Below are 20,337 nucleotides of genomic sequence, written 5' to 3' on the forward strand. Positions count from 1 at the left end.
AAGGTTAACATTCGGCATCTGCCGGGACTTCCTGCAACCTCGCGCCAGTTACTTATGATGAAAAACTGTACCGATGAGCATCGTTCATATCTTCTGAGATAGCACTTCCTACGAGGAAGAATACCCCCCACCCAGCCTGCCTCCATCATGTTTTCCCAGTGAAATCTCCTGCCGAATTCAAGTTTTGTCTGCAACCTGGCACTCTTCCTCATATCATATTAAGCGTGCAAGCAAACCAAGCTCCTCCTTCTTCCATCCACTTTTCCAAACCTTGAGCTGTTGGAGAACCTGGGGACTAACAGCTATCTGGATGTCTAGGCAATACTTCCTCCAGAGCGAAGGCTGCCCACTCATCACATGGCTTTCTGAAATTGGGAACCACTCCCACTTCGCCGGCTCAATAAAACATTTTTCACTCACTGACTCATTCGCTCAAACGCGCCATCTTGGTGAAATTTGTTTAGCGAGAGTTGGAGTAGAACACGAGTACCAGTCGTCTCACATTACCACGGCGGGCCTGCAGTAGGAGCCTATGTACTGACAACAGGCAGGCGCTCCCGAGTGTGTACCACTTCCCAATGAAGTAGCCTATTATGGCGACTAACAAATACCAATTGCTGTCCTTAATATAATGGCCCACCCGGGCACCGCGGGGTACTACCGCTAGTATAAGATAAATGTAAAATAGAATATGTACCAGTAAAAAGCGCAAAGGTTAACATTCGGCATCTGCCGGGACTTCCTGCAACCTCGCGCCAGTTACTTATGATAAAACTGTACCGATGAGCATCGTTCATATCTTCTGAGATAGCACTTCCTACGAGGAAGAATACCCCCCACCCAGCCTGCCTCCATCATGTTTTCCCAGTGAAATCTCCTGCCGAATTCAAGTTTTGTCTGCAACCTGGCACTCTTCCTCATATCATATTAAGCGTGCAAGCAAACCAAGCTCCTCCTTCTTCCATCCACTTTTCCAAACCTTGAGCTGTTGGAGAACCTGGGGACTAACAGCTATCTGGATGTCCTGGCAATACTTCCTCCAGAGCGAAGGCTGCCCACTCATCACATGGCTTTCTGAAATTGGGAACCACTCCCACTTCGCCGGCTCAATAAAACATTTTTCACTCACTGACTCATTCGCTCAAACGCGCCATCTTGGTGAAATTTGTTTAGCGAGAGTTGGAGTAGAACACGAGTACCAGTCGTCTCACATTACCACGGCGGGCCTGCAGTAGGAGCCTATGTACTGACAACAGGCAGGCGCTCCCGAGTGTGTACCACTTCCCAATGAAGTAGCCTATTATGGCGACTAACAAATACCAATTGCTGTCCTTAATATAATGGCCCACCCGGGCACCGCGGGGTACTACCGCTAGTATAAGATAAATGTAAAATAGAATATGTACCAGTAAAAAGCGCAAAGGTTAACATTCGGCATCTGCCGGGACTTCCTGCAACCTCGCGCCAGTTACTTATGATAAAACTGTACCGATGAGCATCGTTCATATCTTCTGAGATAGCACTTCCTACGAGGAAGAATACCCCCCACCCAGCCTGCCTCCATCATGTTTTCCCAGTGAAATCTCCTGCCGAATTCAAGTTTTGTCTGCAACCTGGCACTCTTCCTCATATCATATTAAGCGTGCAAGCAAACTAAGCTCCTCCTTCTTCCATCCACTTTTCCAAACCTTGAGCTGTTGGAGAACCTGGGGACTAACAGCTATCTGGATGTCTAGGCAATACTTCCTCCAGAGCGAAGGCTGCCCACTCATCACATGGCTTTCTGAAATTGGGAACCACTCCCACTTCGCCGGCTCAATAAAACATTTTTCACTCACTGACTCATTCGCTCAAACGCGCCATCTTGGTGAAATTTGTTTAGCGAGAGTTGGAGTAAAACACGAGTACCAGTCGTCTCACATTACCACGACGCGCCTGCAGTAGGAGGCTGCCTATGTACTGACAACAGGCAGGCGCTCCCGAGTGTGTACCACTTCCCAATGAAGTAGCCTAATATGGCGACTAACAAATACCAGTTGCTTTCCTTAATATAATGGCCCACCCGGGCACCGCCGGGTACTACCGCTAGTCATGTTATAAACTTGTCACATAGCAGCAGACGATATATCATGGCGGCAGTGGCAGCCGGGAAGTTGGTAACGCAACAAAGCTTGCACTGAAGCAGAGAGCTCAACTATGCTAAATAGCGAATGAATGAAATAAATGGATACGGTAAAAAAGATTGTATGATGTTCTTTAGCACAACATCTCCCTTTCGCTCGCTTGTAAATCAACGTTACTCGATCGCCTTCTGGTGTTGACGCCAACTTTGACCTGCAGAAATGTGTTACCCTTGCCAGCCTCATCTACCGGCTCAATTTATACAATACAGTCCAAGTGTTTTTATATATTTTATGCGCAGTATTTGATACCTTGGTTGTTATCTTTATGTGTGAAACACTCCGTCGTCAGAGCTATACGTGCATCACGTCAGTGATTGTTTACGTTGTGCTTGGGCAAAAGCCATGGCGAATTCACTGAATTTGTGGAGTCGAGAATAAGGCCCAAAGTATTCTGCTATGTTCGGACTACTGACACAAAAGCGATATCGTAATCCGTTGACTTTCGAAAACGGCGCTTCGCGCACTTCCGTTGGCTGTGATGTGAAATGACGCCATTCTTTAAAGTTATTATGACAGTTACTGCAACAGTCTGAACCCGGCCTTAGACTACCGTTCCTGAGCTATGCAATACAGTAACGGCGGCCATTTTGTTCTTCATCAGTGTTGCGAAATTACCGCATCTACGGCCTCGCCGTTAACGTCGACCGGTTTTTTTGTTAGCAACGCTACTGAAGATACAGCGAAATGGCATCTTTGGACACACATCGGCTGCTTGAATGCTGTTACACGCGTTATCTTTTATTCGCATTCAGAACAACGCCAGTCGCGCGCACCAGCGGAACAGGGAGGACAAGCTAAGCCTACCACAGTTGACATACTGAAACGCATAAACAACATAATGGTGGCGCCCATGAACCATCACAGTGTAAGCAAATGTCTCGTAAATCGAACTCACCAATGATCATGGCAGTTGCACAGAACGAAATGAGAAAATAGGGCCAATACTCTGTACCCTTATCTAGTGACAATAGCCGAGCGCAACCGAAAAGCCCGACGAGATTACGAGAAACATTTCATACCCTCCTCCATCACTATTTGTTCCGTTTACAACAGCTTTGCTCGACATCAGGTTTCGCAGGGAGGTATGGCGACTTTTTTTTCTCTAACGGAATCTCATTGTTTAAATGAGGTCCCATGTAATGTATTTTATAGCTTAATGTACACTTCGACATTTTCTCGATTCTTCAAACCAAATCTTGGCGATTTCTTTTGTCATTTTCGTATCTTCCTGCCACTTTTTCGCATTTTGTTGTGCCTCGCTTCCAGCGATGACGTTGGGTTGGGGCATAATCGCGTGTGCAGCCAATGGGGAATTAGCTTGTCGGTGTACGTCGTATTTTTCTCGATGGACCTGCACGATTTCACACAATTAGCCCCTCCGACGGATGCTGCAACTGTTCAGGGCATAAGCGAAGGTTCAAAATTGAGACATCGTTCGATCATCTTGCGGGCGAAGCCACAGCGATATTAACTGGAAGTTGCTTGACCACTTTCTGTACTTCGTTTCAAGGTTCCCCAGGAAGAAAGAAATAAAGAAATAAAAAAGGGAGAAAGAAAGAAAGAAAGAGAGAAAGAAAGGGAGAAAAAGGGAGAGAATGGGTAATACGCTTAGGGAGAGCATGCGCGTTTTACAAGAACGAATGTATACCGAAGGCCAAGCATGGATTAATAGAGCGCTATTGAGCTCCGAAAGGGAAGGGGAGGAAATTGTAACGCTTCACCCAAAGAGAAAATCAGATCGAAAGTAGGAGAAAGTTAATGAGACAAACTCCCATTTGTAGCGTCATTGTGCGCTCCCCAATGTAATTCATCATCCTCACTAGTTGTTTTTTTCGTAGGGGGTGAGCGGAGAGGACATAGCATGCGCTTCTCTCGGCCGGGGCGCCACGAACCATGATGACGTCACAGTGAACCCCTATGGGGCTTCGTGCCACGTCTGCGTTCAGGATATTAGTTTTAGACTGTTGATGGTCGGTATATAAGTATTATTTCATCATATGCTCGTTTTAGCGTATAGCCATGCTAGAAATATGATACATATAGACCCTGAAAACTCGGTAGTGTGTCCTCAGATCCGACGGCTTCAGATTAGTGAAGAAAAGGGTGCGACGGGGACGGAAAGATCGAACGCAATTTTCTCGTTCAAAACCGCATTTGTGTAGCACGGAAAAACTTAAAAATTATTCACTTTTCCTCCGTAATGAAGCGCAAAAATATTAAAGTGAGGCATTAAATGGCTAGGCGGACTGAACAACCCACGATACTGTGTACACATCAAAATCTTTCGGTGCCCCCCGATAGGTGTGCCTGAAAAACCAGGTTGGAGAAGAGTTGGAGGTTAGGGGCGATAGTTTGGCTGGGTGTGCCTCTGCCGCAGCCGAGCCGCAGGGCAGCCATCTTCTGCGTGAAGCACAGACGCAGAGATAAACGGCGGACAGGGGCGTCCGGCGGAGCGGGTGGAGCAGCGTCAACGTGGCAATGGCAATTACCGGCAGCACGTAACTTTGAAACGGGTAGTCCATGCGACAAACGTACTTTCGAGAAACGGGAAGCTTGGGATCTGCGACAGCACGAGCACTACCGGGAACGGAATAAAACACTATAGACACGCAGCGTATACTGAGAAAGACTGAAATGAGCCAAACGGGGTAACGCACGTGTGCGTGAACACCGTTGTGAGACGTCCCTGGTCAGCCACCTGTACGGACTTCACGGGCGCATTTGCTTCTCAGAACTCACTTCAGATGTGCCATATAGGAACGAAGGCGGGAAAAGAAATCCTAAAGGAGATGCGGGGACAGCTCCGAATACTAGGGCTTTTTTGGCTTCCATGAGCCAACCCACCGCGGAACGCCGGGAAGCTCCTTGGCGCCTGCATGTCAAGGAGCTTCCCGATTGCGAATAGGCCGCCGTGCCTATGTCCAAAAAACATGTTTAATTCGACGCAACTGGCAAGCAGCGACGAAAACAAAACAGGCGTGTGTTTAGTTTGCGATCGAGCATACGTTGTAGCTAAGCAGCTGAAAGAAATTTGTTAGCAATATGGTTCATTCTAGCGACGAACACGAAGCGTTCCGTTTCCTTTTATCGTCGCACGCGTTTTACTGTCTCTGTGTAACACGGACCCAAACAGCGCGACGACGGGGGCCAGCAGACAGGTCGCATCGAGCCGTGAAAAGCCCATGTTTATATCTCTAGCCAGCAGACTCCGCATGTCATGGGTGATTGCGAGATGCTTAGCTGCGCATGCCGGCCCCCACCCCTTCCACACCGTGCAGGTATCAAACAGGAACCAGAGAAGTGGGCGAGCTTGGCTCTGAAATACACCGTTCAAAATGCCACTCGGGATGTCCTCCAAGCCGGACGCAATAAACACGGGCAAAAATGCAGCCCTGAAGCCATTGAAAAAGCCAACACGAACCGCTACCTATTCGGTGTGAAACATTTCCCGCCTATGACGGCTCATTCACGCATAAGCTATGTAGAAACCTAAGCGTATACAGCTTCTTTGTAAAAAATTATGACCCCGAGGTGTAACGAAATATCAACTGTGAATCTTTTCTTCGACCGCAAGGCAAAAGTAAATAACTTAATATTGCCGCAAAAAACTACGGAAAAAAATTGCGAGAGCGTACAAACCGTGTAACGCCCTCAATTACCGCAAAAATGCGTAATTCGCGGTGCCAGCATAATGTCTCGTTATTAACAGCGTAAATGAATGCAGTGGGTCGGATATAATTTAAAAAAGCGCAACAATACCAGGAATAGACATTTTATGGGAAGACAAGCAGGAAAGAAACAAAATATGAATGTTACGTTCCACCCAAAAAAGAAGGATTTTAAAACCACGGAAAACACGAATACAATAAGTGTAAAACGCAAGAACCGTCTAGCAGCTGCATTTGCAGAAAAATGCCTAATTGGTTTGGCTAACAGACTAAATCGTTGTTATTGCGCTAATGTAGATCGTTATTTGTTGCAGGACATTTAGTAATTACTGGTGTCATTTTGGACACATTTGCGGGAAGAAAAGAAGTGGAACTTTTTATTATTTCGAGACAAAAAGTAATTCCACAATAATATCGCACGTGGGAAAACAGCAGAAAAATGGTGTCGCACGTTTGGTGGTTTACAACGGTTACAAAGAACGGTGAGAACATTTAACGACGGTTTCTGTCTGCGCTGATAGGAAAAATTTGCAACGTGCCTCAATAAGATGGTCGTGATTATCAGTACACCTGAAGTGAAAACTGTTGTTAGGCTCAACATAGCTTGACCATAAAAAGAAAAAGCGCTTTTTTTAAAACTGGGAATACAAAGTTGTTTTGTGTGAAGTACTAAAGCAGGAAATCCAAGCTTTTTTCCGCACCATTACTTATAGTTTCATTCTAGATATATTTATGCCAGAAAGGAACGCAGTTAGCCTTGTAGGAAGGATCCATTTCGACATAAATGTTCATAGGCAAAGTCTGTGCTTAGGCTAAAATTGGCTTTGCGGAGTTATGAGTGTTGCAATTGTTATGTACCCGTGAGTGAGTATTACTCGGTAGCCCTCCTCGGAAAAAACGGCGCCTTTGGAGTGAAATGGCAACATTATATAAACCAAGACTGAGACAGAGGAAAGTGTACTTCCATCTTTCTAAATCTGAGAACCAATCCGCGAACAGAGGCGAAGTGGAGAATTCACTTAGGGTGTGGGAGACCTTACCTGAGGAGCATTCGGCCGTCCTTGGTGAAGCCGTATTCCTCCAGTACTCGTGGGTTGAAAGGTGGGCTCTCAGTTTCTGTGGGTAGTAAAAATAAAAAGTCCTTACTTGGTGCTATGCAGTACTCCAGTTTCCTTTTTCCCTCTGGGTGAAGGATGCTGAACCTGATTTGGAGATTGCGCGGCCACTCGAGATAGCGATCCAGCTTCCCTTTGTGGAGTTGAAATTGCAAATAGACTTCCTCGACAGTATGAAAACCAATGCCTGCAGACACGCAGTAGCTTCTCAGGTACACCGGCTCCAGCATGATCTCGGGTAAGCATTCGGATACTGCTCTTTGCCTTAGCCGTTCATATTCCTCAATTGTCCACGTGTGCGTTGCGGCAGCTGGAATGATCGAAGGCAGGAGAGCCAACGCTTTCTGGCGGTCTTCAGGCGAGCTGTTTTTGGCCCAAGCAATCTTAGACGCATCCTGCGCCACACTATCGCTGTGCGCCTCTGCAGATTCTGCAGAGTTTCGCGCCCGTGTTTCTCGACTGCCATTGGTGCTTCGAATAAGTTCCCCCATTCCATCATTTTGGCGATCAATAGCGAGTGCAAGTCGATTAAAGTAGGCCTTAGTTTCCCGCTGTCCGTCCCCCATTGCTTCCCTGAAAGCAGTGAACTGTGCAGCGAGCTCACTCTGGTCTATTCTTAAGGAAATTCTGTCGGTTAGACTTTGCTGGAACGCCTCATTTTTTTCCACAAAGCTGTTATGAAATGTCTGCTGATTAGCATACGCATTCTGCATGAACTCGTCAAGCTGATCTTTTAGCTTGGCGTCATGAATCCTCATTTGGCTACGAATTTCTTCGAGTATCCTTGTTTCAAAGGTTCTCTCGTCAGCTTCTTCGTGCCGAGGAGTCGTAGCCGTGACGCCGATTTCCACAGTGCGGCATATCTCTCTCAGCTCGGCTTGAATCGACGACATGGCCGTTGAGATTGCATTGTGTATTCGCTGAAAGCCATTGGAGAGGTCGGACTTTGTCGCACTCAAATTTTCTTGTTCTTCGGAAGCGTTTGTTCTCGCATGGACGACAGGTGTTCCAGGCTCCCTCGAGGCGTCACAGCGAGATTTCAGGTGTGCGCACACGTCATTGGCACGAATTTCCGCCGCACATTTGGGACACCTTGCAGAGTGATGCCCGCACTCGTGGTGAAAATGCTTGGAAATGTCCGCAGCAGCAGTTACCACATTGCACCCATTTCGATGGTTCCAGCATCGAACCTGCAATAGAGAAAGGTAAAAAGGGTTAGGGCAAAATGTCTCATGCTCTCTGTGGCAGTTACGTTACTCGCGACAGGTCTTTGGAATTCGTGCCTACGAAAAGGACACAAATATTTGAACGCCATGTGGAGGTAATTTAAACACAGTATAATATATAATAACAAAAAAGGAATGATTACAAACGTGCAGTGTGAACACGTGGTACACAAATTATACACACGCACTTGTGGACGACATCTTAGGTCGACTCACGTACAGACTAATGAACATACATATATCGGAGCGCCATTTACGTGCACGAAGATTAACAAACACCGGCACGCATTTCGAATACTTGATTATTTCTGAAACATTCAGCGCCAGAAATAACTTAGACTAGCGACAGAACCCGGTGAATTCCGGGTGGGGCAGTATAACCTGGGGTGCAGCACAGAAGAAACTTGAGAGCACACAAGTTACCCCTAATCCCAAAATCGCCTAAGAACGCATTGGTAGAGAGAAGCTCCGGGATTAGTTTGTCGAGACTGGGGCACGTTACTTGCATCATCGAAATCCCGTTTGATATATATGAACGTGCCTGCGACGTAGTCAAGACTTTCGAAAGGAGCAATGCGCCTTTTTGCAGTAAAACCCTAAACCCCCTCCCACCCCCTAATGGCTGACTCGTAAAGAAGTCAGACGAAGGTAGATATCTCGCGAATAATGTGTTGCTCTCAGACTACAGTTGAACACGGATATATCGAACACGGATATATCGAATTATTGTCTATATCGAACAGTGCAAACATCCCCTTGAAAATCCCATGCAAAAGTATAGGGCTGTTGTGCGCGTGTATCGACCTCCTGATCACGGGCAAATTCGATATATCGAATTCCGCGCCGGAGGTGCCCCTGAAAGTTTGCTTCCTCTGATGGGGTGGAGTTGATAATGTTGACTCATCGCAGGAGCTGCCTGGCTTGGTGAGACAGAGGCGGCGTCCGCGGCATTATGTCGCTTCGATGGCCTTCAACAGCTGTTTTCACGCTAGCACGAGGGGCAGCTCCATGAGTCGAACACGGATATATCGAACTCCAAGGGGATCGCGAAAGAATTCGATATATCGATAATTCGATATATAAAATACATCTATCTGCAGATTGTCTGACAACTCCGCACATTACTGAGAGTTTTCTGAAGTCGTGTAAAGCAGTAGTTTGCCGTTTTGACCCTCAAAGCACAGAAAATCTGAACCGCAGCATGATGACAACCGCACTTTATTTATCATTGAGATGTCTTTGAGCTTCGCTTGTTTTTTTTCTCCTGCGTCGTAAAGTTCGCCAAATTGTCTTCAAGATTACAAACACGTACAAATGAAAAAATCAACGCTGTACACTGTGCCACAACAGAGGCGAATAACGCTGACGTAACCTCAGCTGCAGTAGCCGGTTGGGAACGTTGTCAGGCACTGAGTGCCGTTATCTTCAGTATCCGAACCGAACACCTCCCCCATCTGGAGGCGTGCAACGAAGTCGCTTTGCGCCCGACACGCTCCGGAATAGCCGGGGCGGGTTGTGCTGCATTCACCTTTACATCAACGTTGATGCGTGCATCGCCCTCAAAACTACTGCGAGGAATTCCGAACGCCTTTTCAACCAACATCTTTTCAGCAGCCTGCACCCGAGGAATTCCCAGCTTCGTTGCTCCGGAATGAATGCCTTGGACAAAACAAACATACAACGCCGCATCGGTCCCCCCGCACGAGCCACCAAACAGCTCATTCACAGAAAAAGAGTACCTCCGGTCAATTTATTTTGCTGCTTTATGTCCTTTCGCCCCAACCACTATCCGCGTTCTAGCTAATTGAAAAAGTTTCCCCTACTTTAACGTTAGCTAATAAATTAACCTGTTTTATTTCCTACGGAATAGCGGGAATGTATGGTGATGATGGTTGGGTTTTCTTGGTGAAAAGCCAGCTGGAACAAAGTGCGCCCATAGCCGCCCAAGTAACATGAATGCAGTCTTGATCTCAAACTTAGGGTCAAGATATTTCGGCGTAGATGTCGCATCCTTTCCGTGTTTCCTTCACGAGCCATGTGATTTCATGAAGCCATTCTCAATTTTACATCTGCGCTGGAACAAAATCATGGAATAGGCTTTTGGGCATTTGTTGGGGAATTGCTTGAAAAGCCACATTATTTGATATATCAACAGTCTAAAGAATATTATAGAAGATGGCTGAAAAAGGTAGTTTACCCTGAAGACCTGCGTAAATTGCTTGCATATAAAGACACTCCCTACAGTAGCCAAAAGGGAAATTACGCGCGTATCTGCTTGCTTCGCTGCAAGTGCCGGTGATAGGCGACAGTGCGCTTCCGCCGTTTCCACTTCATGGCCTCTCGTGTGAAAATGGAATCCCAAGCGCACGTGGAATCTACGGAAAGCGAAGAATTCAGGAATGCTGCTAGTTTCAATTATTATAGGGTTCTGAACAGCGCAATGGAGTTGAAGTACTACCATTTGAAGTTATTCCACGAGCATCGTGGCCAAACCGGAGTGATATGGAAATGCGGGCGGCATTTTTGTACCATTGATTGCTTCTGGCCGCAGTGCTCACTACGCCAACCGTCTTTTATTTCTGCCACGCTTCGTTGCAAGGACTCGCGTTTTTTGCTCCAGCATAGCCAACATATATTCGCGGCCCTGACCACGTTTCGCTGCGTATCAAGGGCTTTCCTGTTCTTCGTTACACTTCCTACGGGTCTCCATGGGCAGGACGCTGATAAAACGCTCTGGAGTCGTTTTTCTGGCCTCTGCCAACGTGTTCCATGCGCATACGAGGCCAGTGCGCTCTTCGGATGCCAGTTACAAACACTCAGCTTCGCACAATTTGCGCCTGGATGCTCGTCAGAGCACGGACGGGGCGAAGCCACCAGGTTAACCAGCGTTGCATTAGGCCAGGTAAGAGCAGCGGCGTAAAATAGACTCAGCAGTTGTACATAAAGCTCTCTTTTCAAAGAATCAACCAGAAAAACATCAGCGTAATGACGATAGCACACAGCCGGTCACTGGACACGTGCCGTCGAAGCCGATATGGAGAAGATAAAACACCCGTTGGCTCCACCTCATCACTGCACGTGCCATGAGCACTGCACATTTAAAGCAACGCTCATTATTCGAAGTTCATCGGTGCGTTGTATACGGCGACAGGCTGTCAACAGCAACACCAGCTATTACGTGTGATTGACCAAAGAAATGTGCCGCTGCAGCGGAGCGGGAGAGGCGTAGAGAGGCGAAAAGGGCCGGAGCAGCACCCAACCCATAGGCTAGGCGTCTTCTGTATCATTACCCGCCGCGGTGGCTCAGGGACTATGCCGTTCTGCTGCTGAGCCCAAGGAGGCGGGTTCGATACCCGGCCAAGGCGGCCGCTCTCCTGATGGGGTGGAAAGCGAAAACACCCCAGTAAAGTTTTCCTTCGCTCTCCTCCCCCAAAGGTGGATCCGCTCGTACCGCCGTCGACCGATGAGGACCAGACGAGATGTTCGCCGGTGCGGCTGACGGTCTGTTAAGCCGCCGGAGGCGGCCGTCGAGGAGTCGATAGGTTCGGTGGTTGCTGGATTCCGGTAGCCATTAGACGCAGGCTTGGGTACGATATAACTTGGCGTTTATGGGCAGTACTATTTACAAGAGAAATTTACAATATTTACATAAAATGGGGTAACTCGTTACAACTCTCGGCATAGCCGAAGGTACAGGGTACCTACAAACGAGAATGGACCCAAGTGGTGAATCTTAGAAGAACGCTCGGCATAGCCGATGGCGCGAAGCGCCTGCAAGAAGTAAAATCCGACCCCCGGTAATGGGGTTCCTAGCATTTATAGGATTTGGGCAGCGCCCCTGCTGGTGCGAGAGTGCACATGTCAGGCGGATATCCGGGCTGACATCAGGGTGACATCAGCTCTCAAAGCCCCGATTGGTCCACTACAAACAAATAAAACACACACACAAAAAAAAGAACTAACCAATCGTAAACATGTCACCCCCGCGGTCACATGACCCGATAATCTCTCTCACGCCACTCCTAGTCAGCTTTCCGCGAACGCTATTGCCACCGCTAAGCCAAGGCAAGGCCTCGGCTACCTAAAGTCGCATACCGTGAGGAGCGGCCACCCCACTAGGTTGAACGGGCGGTATCTTGTTCAAAAGCCAACCCCGGACGGCTTAGAGCGGTCTAGACTAACGCCTTACAGTAACGTCTTAACGTCTCGCCGCCTCGCCTTCGTCTACGGGCGCTCGCCGGCACAATGAGGGAGTCGGGACTAATCCCCTCCCGAAGCCAAGGACGGCCGCCGCCCGACCCGCGGGGAGAGCTGACCGCATACCAGCGCAACAAAGGTTATCGGGAAAGCACAAAAGGAAGGAACGCGAGGCATGCACTCGCGGCTTCCAACTTCGCGTCCCGCCGGTAAACAAAACGAGAATTCCGCAGCGGGCTTACAACCCCTGTATTTGAGATTTCGGTGGACGTTATTAAAGATCCCCAGGTGATCACAATTAATCAGGACCCCTCCACAACGACGCACCTCATCGCCTGTGTAGCGTCGGCACGTTAAACCTTAAAATCAAATTAATCCACTTCTGTATTACACAACTTTGCTTGGTGCATCGTCCGCCGCGGAGCACCTGTATCCACCTTTCCTAATGCCTGACTGAAAAGTTTGATGGTTTAACGCGCTAGTGTTATAAGGCTCATTTGTTTTATTTTTCCGTAGCCTGCCAGCCGTCCGCCGTCAGCCGTGCTCATCAAGCGTCCCCGTAAATAAGTTATCAGCTGTAACTGGAAATTACGTATGAGGCAGCCAGATACGAGGACTCGCCGGAATTGGCAATGCCGAGCAGCGGCAGTCAAACTGTTCGGAGGATGACAATGATGCTATGGCCGAGACAAAAGAAGGGGTACGCGATTTGAGCAGACGCCGCGCCTGCGACCCGAAGTTTGTTCAACACGCCGTGTGTAGCCCCATGCTGGGCCGAGATAGTCGCCAGCCGTGCCCGCAACTTACACCACCACGAAGGCGCATCTCCGACGAACTAAAACAACGCCGGCGCCAACACTGTCATCCAGTTTAAAAATGAGGAAAAGCGTTCCGCCAGGCTCTGAAAAACCAAGGAAAGCCTGCAATGTAAATAGAAACAAAATAAAGTAGGCCCCAATAACAAATTCAAGAACGCGGCATTGAACAACACGAATTCTAAAATACCTTAAGAATTTTAGCGGCCGTGTCACCACCGGAAGCTCCGTCCACCAAACGATAATTGGAGCTACGCAGCAAATTTAAAAATCCCTAAAAATCGGCCAGCATGGGATTCCCGAAAGAAGTCAAGTAACAATCGCTGGCATGGCACTACAGAGAGGAGCGGCAAAGCCGACCTCACAGTCGCCGAAATACAGGAAATCTTTGACCATTTGGCCGATATTGTAAAACTCCTGTAAAGGAAAAGTGCAGAAATGACAAAAAAAAAGTAAAATTTGTGCACGCACTGACCATGAACCGGATATCGTGCAGCTTCAGCACCAGAAACACTTACCCGCACTGAAGAATGCCAAATAAACACCATCATAGAGGGAGAAAGTCGAGGGGACACGAGAGGGGGCAACTGCTAACATGTGCATATGAGAGGGGGGATTTTCAACACGAGGGTAAATAACCAGTTTATTTTGAGAGTGGGATTTTGAGACAGGCAAAACGCGTTCGGGTTGTTTCGTGGTCCACCCCATCATATGCAGCATATAGCGCATAGAGGGATGCACATAGTGCAGCCCCAAACCTTTATATTTTTACAATCATTCCAAATACCTTTAAATTGTGTCTAATAATAATTTAAGAAATCAGACAGGCCACTGTACTAGCAAAAAAGGGGCGATATGTGGATTGGTCATCCTATAAAATACAGGCACACCTCCAAAAAAATGCTGGACGCTACGATGGATGTATCAGCGATTCAGCAACTTCCTGTGAAATTGTTCCCCTTATTAAAAACATAGATAAGAACTTACGACAGGACAGGCGACAAGACAGGATCAAATTCATTTGACAAAAGTTTGCGCAGACGACGGGACGTTGGACAGTAGGAAGGCAACAATAGCCGTATTGGAATACCGTAGCAACCAGTGTAATTGCTTTGACTTCCTACACTCGGGAATTGAATCGTCTTGCGATCCCACGGGCGGAACTGTCGAATAGTTCCTTAAACACCATTAAACACGCTCAATAGGCCATTTGTCTCTTGGGTGAATGCAGACTACCTAAGGTCCACTTATGAGATTAGCGGCCAGGTGCCCGGGCTGCGCGTGAGAACGCGCCGCTCTGTCTGGCGACGTAGCACTGCCGACACTGCGCTGCAACCGCCGCTAATTCGTCGCGGCGTGCCCAGGAGACGGATTGTCTGGCCCTCCGCATTCCTCAAGGATAATCCCCCATTGAGAAGGCAGACTGCGGCGCCGGATTCCAGGAACGCCTGCCGGACCCGCTGGGATTACCGGCGTGTCTCTATTGTTGTCGCGCCCTGGTCAGCATGACGCACAGTCGCGTCTTTCGCGCTCATCCCTCGGGGTTGTACGCGTTTTCTGGCCCGCGGGCGGTCCGTTGACCTGAGATAGCGGCGCCTCATTGAATACTCCGTGACGTGCTGAGTGACAGCTGTCTACGTGAATTCGGGCACTCCCATACGCGTGTACGAACGCTACAGGGGCGTTCCCGAGAGATGGTGATCTCGAGGTTTTAAAAGGCCGAACTTGGCCGTTGGGGATGGTTCTCGTCTGAGCGCTGAGCTGGCAGTTCCCGGCGAGACAAGGAGTCTCGACCGTTAACGCTAGGTTGGGATTTAAGAACCCCCTAGTCGAGGTTAAGATCGCGTCGGAGGTTCAGGGTGCAGCGCCGCACCGGGCAACTAGACGGATCTTGCGGCGAGACAGAGTCTCGGCCGTCGTTTCTCGAGCGGTTTGTGTACGCTCCGAGAATAGGAAGAGTTAGACGAAGTTGAGGAGCTCGAGTGATTTGTGCGCACTCGGAGCTATAGCGTCTAGCTTAAGTTTGCAGTTTTTCCTTTATTATTCATGTACCCAGTTTTCCCACTGTAAATAGCTGCATATAAACTATTCGTCTCATTTAATCAACCCCAACGCCTTGAGTTCGTTAATTGGACCGCCGCCTCCAAGAACTTCAACACCATCGCCCTGCCAGCCTCCTGCCAAATCAACCGGAGCCCGGGCGATTGGGTTCCTGATCGACACCCAACTTCGGGGAAACGATCTTCACTCTACCTAAACGCATGACGAAAATTCCCCAATCACAATGATGAAAGTTAACAATGCAGTAACACACGGACACAGGCATCTGGAAGAGAGTGACGCAGTAGACCAAGATACCCTCAAACTCGCATACCATGCTCCCTGTTAACGACGACTATCACTCAGCCATCTCCGAAAAATATGCAAAACGTCTCCTCATCCTCGCAACATCTATTGAGACTGCAGAAGAGAGCGATATCGCACTCACCTTTGCACACACATCTGCTAAGCGCTTCACCATCCCGACTAATTCCCAATCCGCCCGCCGTGGCTATGCCATAGGTCATAACACAAACCTCTCCTTTTCGATGCTCACCCAACGAGTCACACTACCGGACACCGGCATCACATGGATACCAGGGCATTCGTATTTTCTCGGGAATGCGGTGAGTCACAACACTGTCCGTGCCTTACCCTACCCAGCAATTCCGGATGGGATGAACCACCAACTACGACCAGAAATCCCTGTCCGACCTGTACCTCCCCCCCCCCCCCCCCACCGTCGATATACTCTCCCACTACCTCCAGTCTCACCGCCTCTGCCCACCACCTCACCCCTACCGAGGACGCACGGACCTGGCGCCGCCTACATACCAACACTTTCTATATCCACCAACACCTACACCACTTATCTCCAACCACCTACTCCCTAAACTGCACACGCTGAAACTCCCCATTAACAACACTCCACTCGGCATGGCACTGACCTGACAAACCCTCACCCACCGCCCATCCAATCTACGAGCAGGGGTAGTAGTAGTAGTAGTGCCACTTTATTTTACACTGGGTTCAGGGTAGGGGGGTGGCGGAGGCCCAAAGGGCCCCCGCGACGTCCAGGGCTCTGTCCGTGACGGCTTCTTGCGTTGCGAGGTCAGAGCTCCCCAGAGCCTGCTCCCAGTGAGAAGGGGAGGGGAAAGGGGGGAAGGGGTCGCGCGGACACTCACAGAGCGAGTGGAAGAGAGTGTCCAGCGCGCCACATGAGGGGCAGTGAGGGGAAGTGAATTGGTGTGGGTGAGTGTGCACAAGGAGAGTGCGGTGTGGGAAAGTGTGGGTTTGTAAGAGCCGCCACATGTGCGCTGCCGGCGGAGTAAGTGAAGGGTGCGGGGGAGGTAGGTTCCTGCGGAGGAGGAGGTAATGTTGAGTTATGTCCCTGTACGTAAGTAGGTACGCGTGGGACATTTCGGGGATGCCGTGTGTAGGCGCAAAAGAAACGGGAGCCCGGGATATCAAAGCTCGGGCGTGTTGGTGTGCCGTCTCATTACAACCTACGCCGGTGTGGGCCGGAGTCCACAGCAGCATCACGGGGTGGGCAGGGGGATTCTGAAGAAGAATTTTGAGGGCAGCTGTGGAAATGACGCCCTTTGTGTAATTTCGTATGGCAGTTTGGGAGTCAGATAAAATGATCTGGGGGGTAGGTAATTGAGTTAGGGCAAGGGCAATGGCTGCCTCTTCCGCAGTTACCGAGGAGGTGGTGGCGACTGTAGCTGAAGCCTGAGGGATTGCGTCTCCTAATTAAGCCGATCCCGCGAAATATGCATCCAGCTTACCACCGCGGACGCCATCTAGCCCGAGCCCAAGCACACCTCCCCGCTACCCTTCCTCTGAGCATACTCTCTACGTAGACGCAGCGGCCTACCCCACCCATCCTGCCTTCGCACTCGCTGTAGTAGGCGCTTCTCCTACGAGCAGGGGTCGTGCGCGCTGTGCAGGCCAGCTCTAGGACCAGGCTGCACTGGTCGAACGGGCTACGCCAGCGGCCGTGGCACGGGGCCCACGTGACTACGTTGGCCGCCCTTGCCCGCTTTCTTAACACCCTCCTCTGCCCTATTCAGGTTTTCATTGATTGTGTGGTTCATCGCCCCGACCCTACGCAGGCGAACAGGTGCGCCGTAGTGGAGGACTCCGGATTAATTGTGACAATCTGGGGATCTTTAACGTCCCCCAGTTTTCAGAAATAAATGTTTTCGCTTTCTCTCTACGCCTAGGAACATCACGCGTAGTGACATATGGGGATGTCGTCACTTGACGATCGCAAACTCTGGCCGAAACTCAAACCAATAAGTATATCCACAAATCTAGATGGATGGAGGTTTGGTAGGAAACGTCCGACATTACCGTAAAATTGCACTAAATACGGTCAAACACCCACTCCCTTCTGCGAAAAGAGATCATATCTAAGGATACGTTCAGGGGTGAACAGCTCGAACAGAGCATATCCAACTTATACCGACACGAAAGAGGCTGTCCTGACCAGCTTGTCAAATTAAGATCAGCGTTAGCTGATTCTGGGGCCCTTGAATTCTGGTTCAACCCAGCGGGACTACAATCCCCTTATCCCAATATTTCAATAAATCTTACTCTACAAAAACATTTACCCTTTCTCTCTCTCTCTCTCTCTCTCTCTGTTTCCCTTATAAAAAAAACCCACGTTCAGGCAGGGTACCACGATAGACAATTTTAAATTCGACGCTGTCGTTTTCTCTCTCAGATTAACGCCCCACAGCCGCAACATTTCACCCCCATATCTTGAGCAGCGCGAGCGTAAATGTACGCAGAATTTCCTGTGCTGTGGGGATTAAGACCACTGCGGCTAGCCTAGCTCGTGCCTCTCAATTCAATACTTGGAAAGCATAAACGGTAAATGTAGCAACTCCGTTTGAAAACTCTCCCTCGAAGTCGAAGTAACGCTAGCGTGTCATAAATATTTCAAAGTTAACGTAGATATGACCTGCAACTTCTTTTAATCCCCCCACAACGAGTGACAGGGAAGAACGGGCGGTTTTAAAACACTCAGCTGATGTGCATACCAGCACCCACCCACACGACAATGTTGCCCGCAGCTGCTCACTGGGTTGTTTACAGGAGAAAAAAAAAATTAGCGCCCTTCCACTCCGTGAAAACGGATGACCTGTGAAGCTGCAGGCCCTCCGGGTATTGCACGGAACAAAATACGTTTGCTCGCAATTTACGAGTGAGCATGTTTCCTAGCCAATTACCTGAATGAAATTTGGAAAGACCCGAGCCTAATCCTGGCGGACAAACGCAGAGCTGTCTCTTTCCCATATTCGTCGTAGTAGCATCTTACTGCCAACCCAATTCTCTCTACCACTTAGGACACCACACCGGTCGCATTGGGCTGTTTGACGGCCACGTTTAAACTTCGCGCCAACACAACTGACATGTAATCAGTAAGGGCATGAAACCTTTGGCCACACCTCTCCACTTCCAACCCGTGCACACACAAACCAGCAACCGATAATGAGCGGGTGCTTAGAAGTTAAAGACACTGTCGAACATGTCGCTCCGCAACATGTTGAACCTGCTGGATATGTTCCACACGTCGAACATATCGCCGCAACGCGCGCGCAAACCAATGCACCGCGTAGTGTGGCCAGACTACCCCTGACTCAGCGTTGTGGCGACCAGTTCAAATACATTTTCACGGATGATGCAAATGATGCCGATTCCAACAAAAGTGAGTATATTTAATACAGGAATAACTAAAACAGTTCTTGGGACATTCAATACGCTAAGAATTATACCGTATTTTCGCGCGTATAACCTGCCTCTGCATATAACGCGCCACCTCACTTTCTTTCGACAAATAAAAAACATGTCCCCGCGTATTTCCCACATATTTTATACATAAGAGGATGGACCAAATCTACTACTCCAGCGACATTACACATTTTATATGCAAAAACTTAGCTAACTGGCTACGTAACTAGGTGCTTTGCCGTATACATTTTTGCGGTTGGTATATTGTTGAGCTGTGTCTGCAAAATAAGCACTTCAATGAGATAACAATGGCTCAGTCGCCATTACTGAAGTTCGGGCATCACGGCCCAATGCGCGTTGCGGTTAACCTGCACCAATCCGCACCTCTACTAATCCAGACCTCTAATCCGCACCTCTACGTCACACCAGAAATTTTCGCCTTTTTGGTGCAAGTTATACGCGCGAAAATACGGGATGTTTACTCGGCAGGCACAAAACGTTCCAACACACTTTGCGTAAACTCCCTTGCTCGCATAGTTACTCCTTGCTTCGCGTGATTTCTCCTCGTGTCTGCTGCCCGTATTTTACGAATTATTTTTATTGCATGACTAATAGCTAAGTTAGATTATTTATCAATTAGCTCTCTTGTTATGCGACCCGACCACCAGATAACATCAACGCCAGAGGTCGACGTCAACACCGTGTGCCCGGAACTTTACGTCGATGCCGGGCTGGTTGCAGGGCCGTAGCCAGAAATTTTTTTCGGAGGGGGTTATGGGTTTCGGGAAGGGGGTAGTTTTGCCGAAAGCAACAGTAAGTATTGCTTACGCGCTGCCTGGAAAAGATTTCGGGAGGGGTTCGAACCCCCAAACCCCCCCTCTGGGTACGGCCCTGGACCTAACTTAGGCATAACAAGCGTGTAGAAAGGTATACGGCGTACGCCGGTTCTTCGCGAGCTTACACCGTTTTACGTCGTTGCGCGAGTACGCCGATTTTGCGCGTGCATGTGGTTGGGCCTTCATTGTCTGTGCAACACACCATTCCAAACCCGAACCGCTCGATTGCGGAGGGCAGCTGACAGGGCGCATTGAACCACGAGACTCCCACGTTTAAATCTCCCACCCCCAGCACGGGTGTGTCATCGGCAGCGGAATTAAGCCCTGCTGAGCATGCATGTCCCCTCCCTCCACCCCCAACCCGTGCACGCCTAAACCGGGAACCGGAATGGGTACGTAAGTAGGCGTGAAATACACCGGCGAAGGAAGAGAGAAATACTTTATATGAGGCCACACCAAGATCTTATATTACTCTTTCGCCAGAAGAACTATGACAGGCTGGTCAACGAAGGCCGCCGG

The 20,337-nt window shown here is 49.1% G+C and overlaps 2 protein-coding genes across 4 annotated transcripts in view; both read right to left on the reverse strand.

Annotated features, from left to right (window-relative positions):
* Nucleotides 1–20,337, reverse strand: part of LOC144138864 (spermatogenesis-associated protein 20) — a 501,846-nt gene that overhangs the window by 291,486 nt on the left and 190,023 nt on the right. The gene's annotated exons all lie outside the window — the stretch shown is intronic.
* LOC144138865 (uncharacterized) overlaps nucleotides 1–20,337 on the reverse strand; it is a 28,888-nt gene that overhangs the window by 4,327 nt on the left and 4,224 nt on the right. The window contains exon 2 of the mRNA XM_077671366.1: nucleotides 6,892–8,156. Coding sequence (XP_077527492.1) covers nucleotides 6,892–8,156 — 1,265 coding nt within the window. The remainder of the gene's footprint in view (nucleotides 1–6,891; nucleotides 8,157–20,337) is intronic.

This window comes from Haemaphysalis longicornis, unplaced genomic scaffold, assembly GCF_048455015.1.
Source record: "Haemaphysalis longicornis isolate Haplotype H1 unplaced genomic scaffold, Haemaphysalis longicornis Haplotype H1 scaffold_5, whole genome shotgun sequence".
NCBI classification, from domain to species: domain Eukaryota; kingdom Metazoa; phylum Arthropoda; class Arachnida; order Ixodida; family Ixodidae; genus Haemaphysalis; species Haemaphysalis longicornis.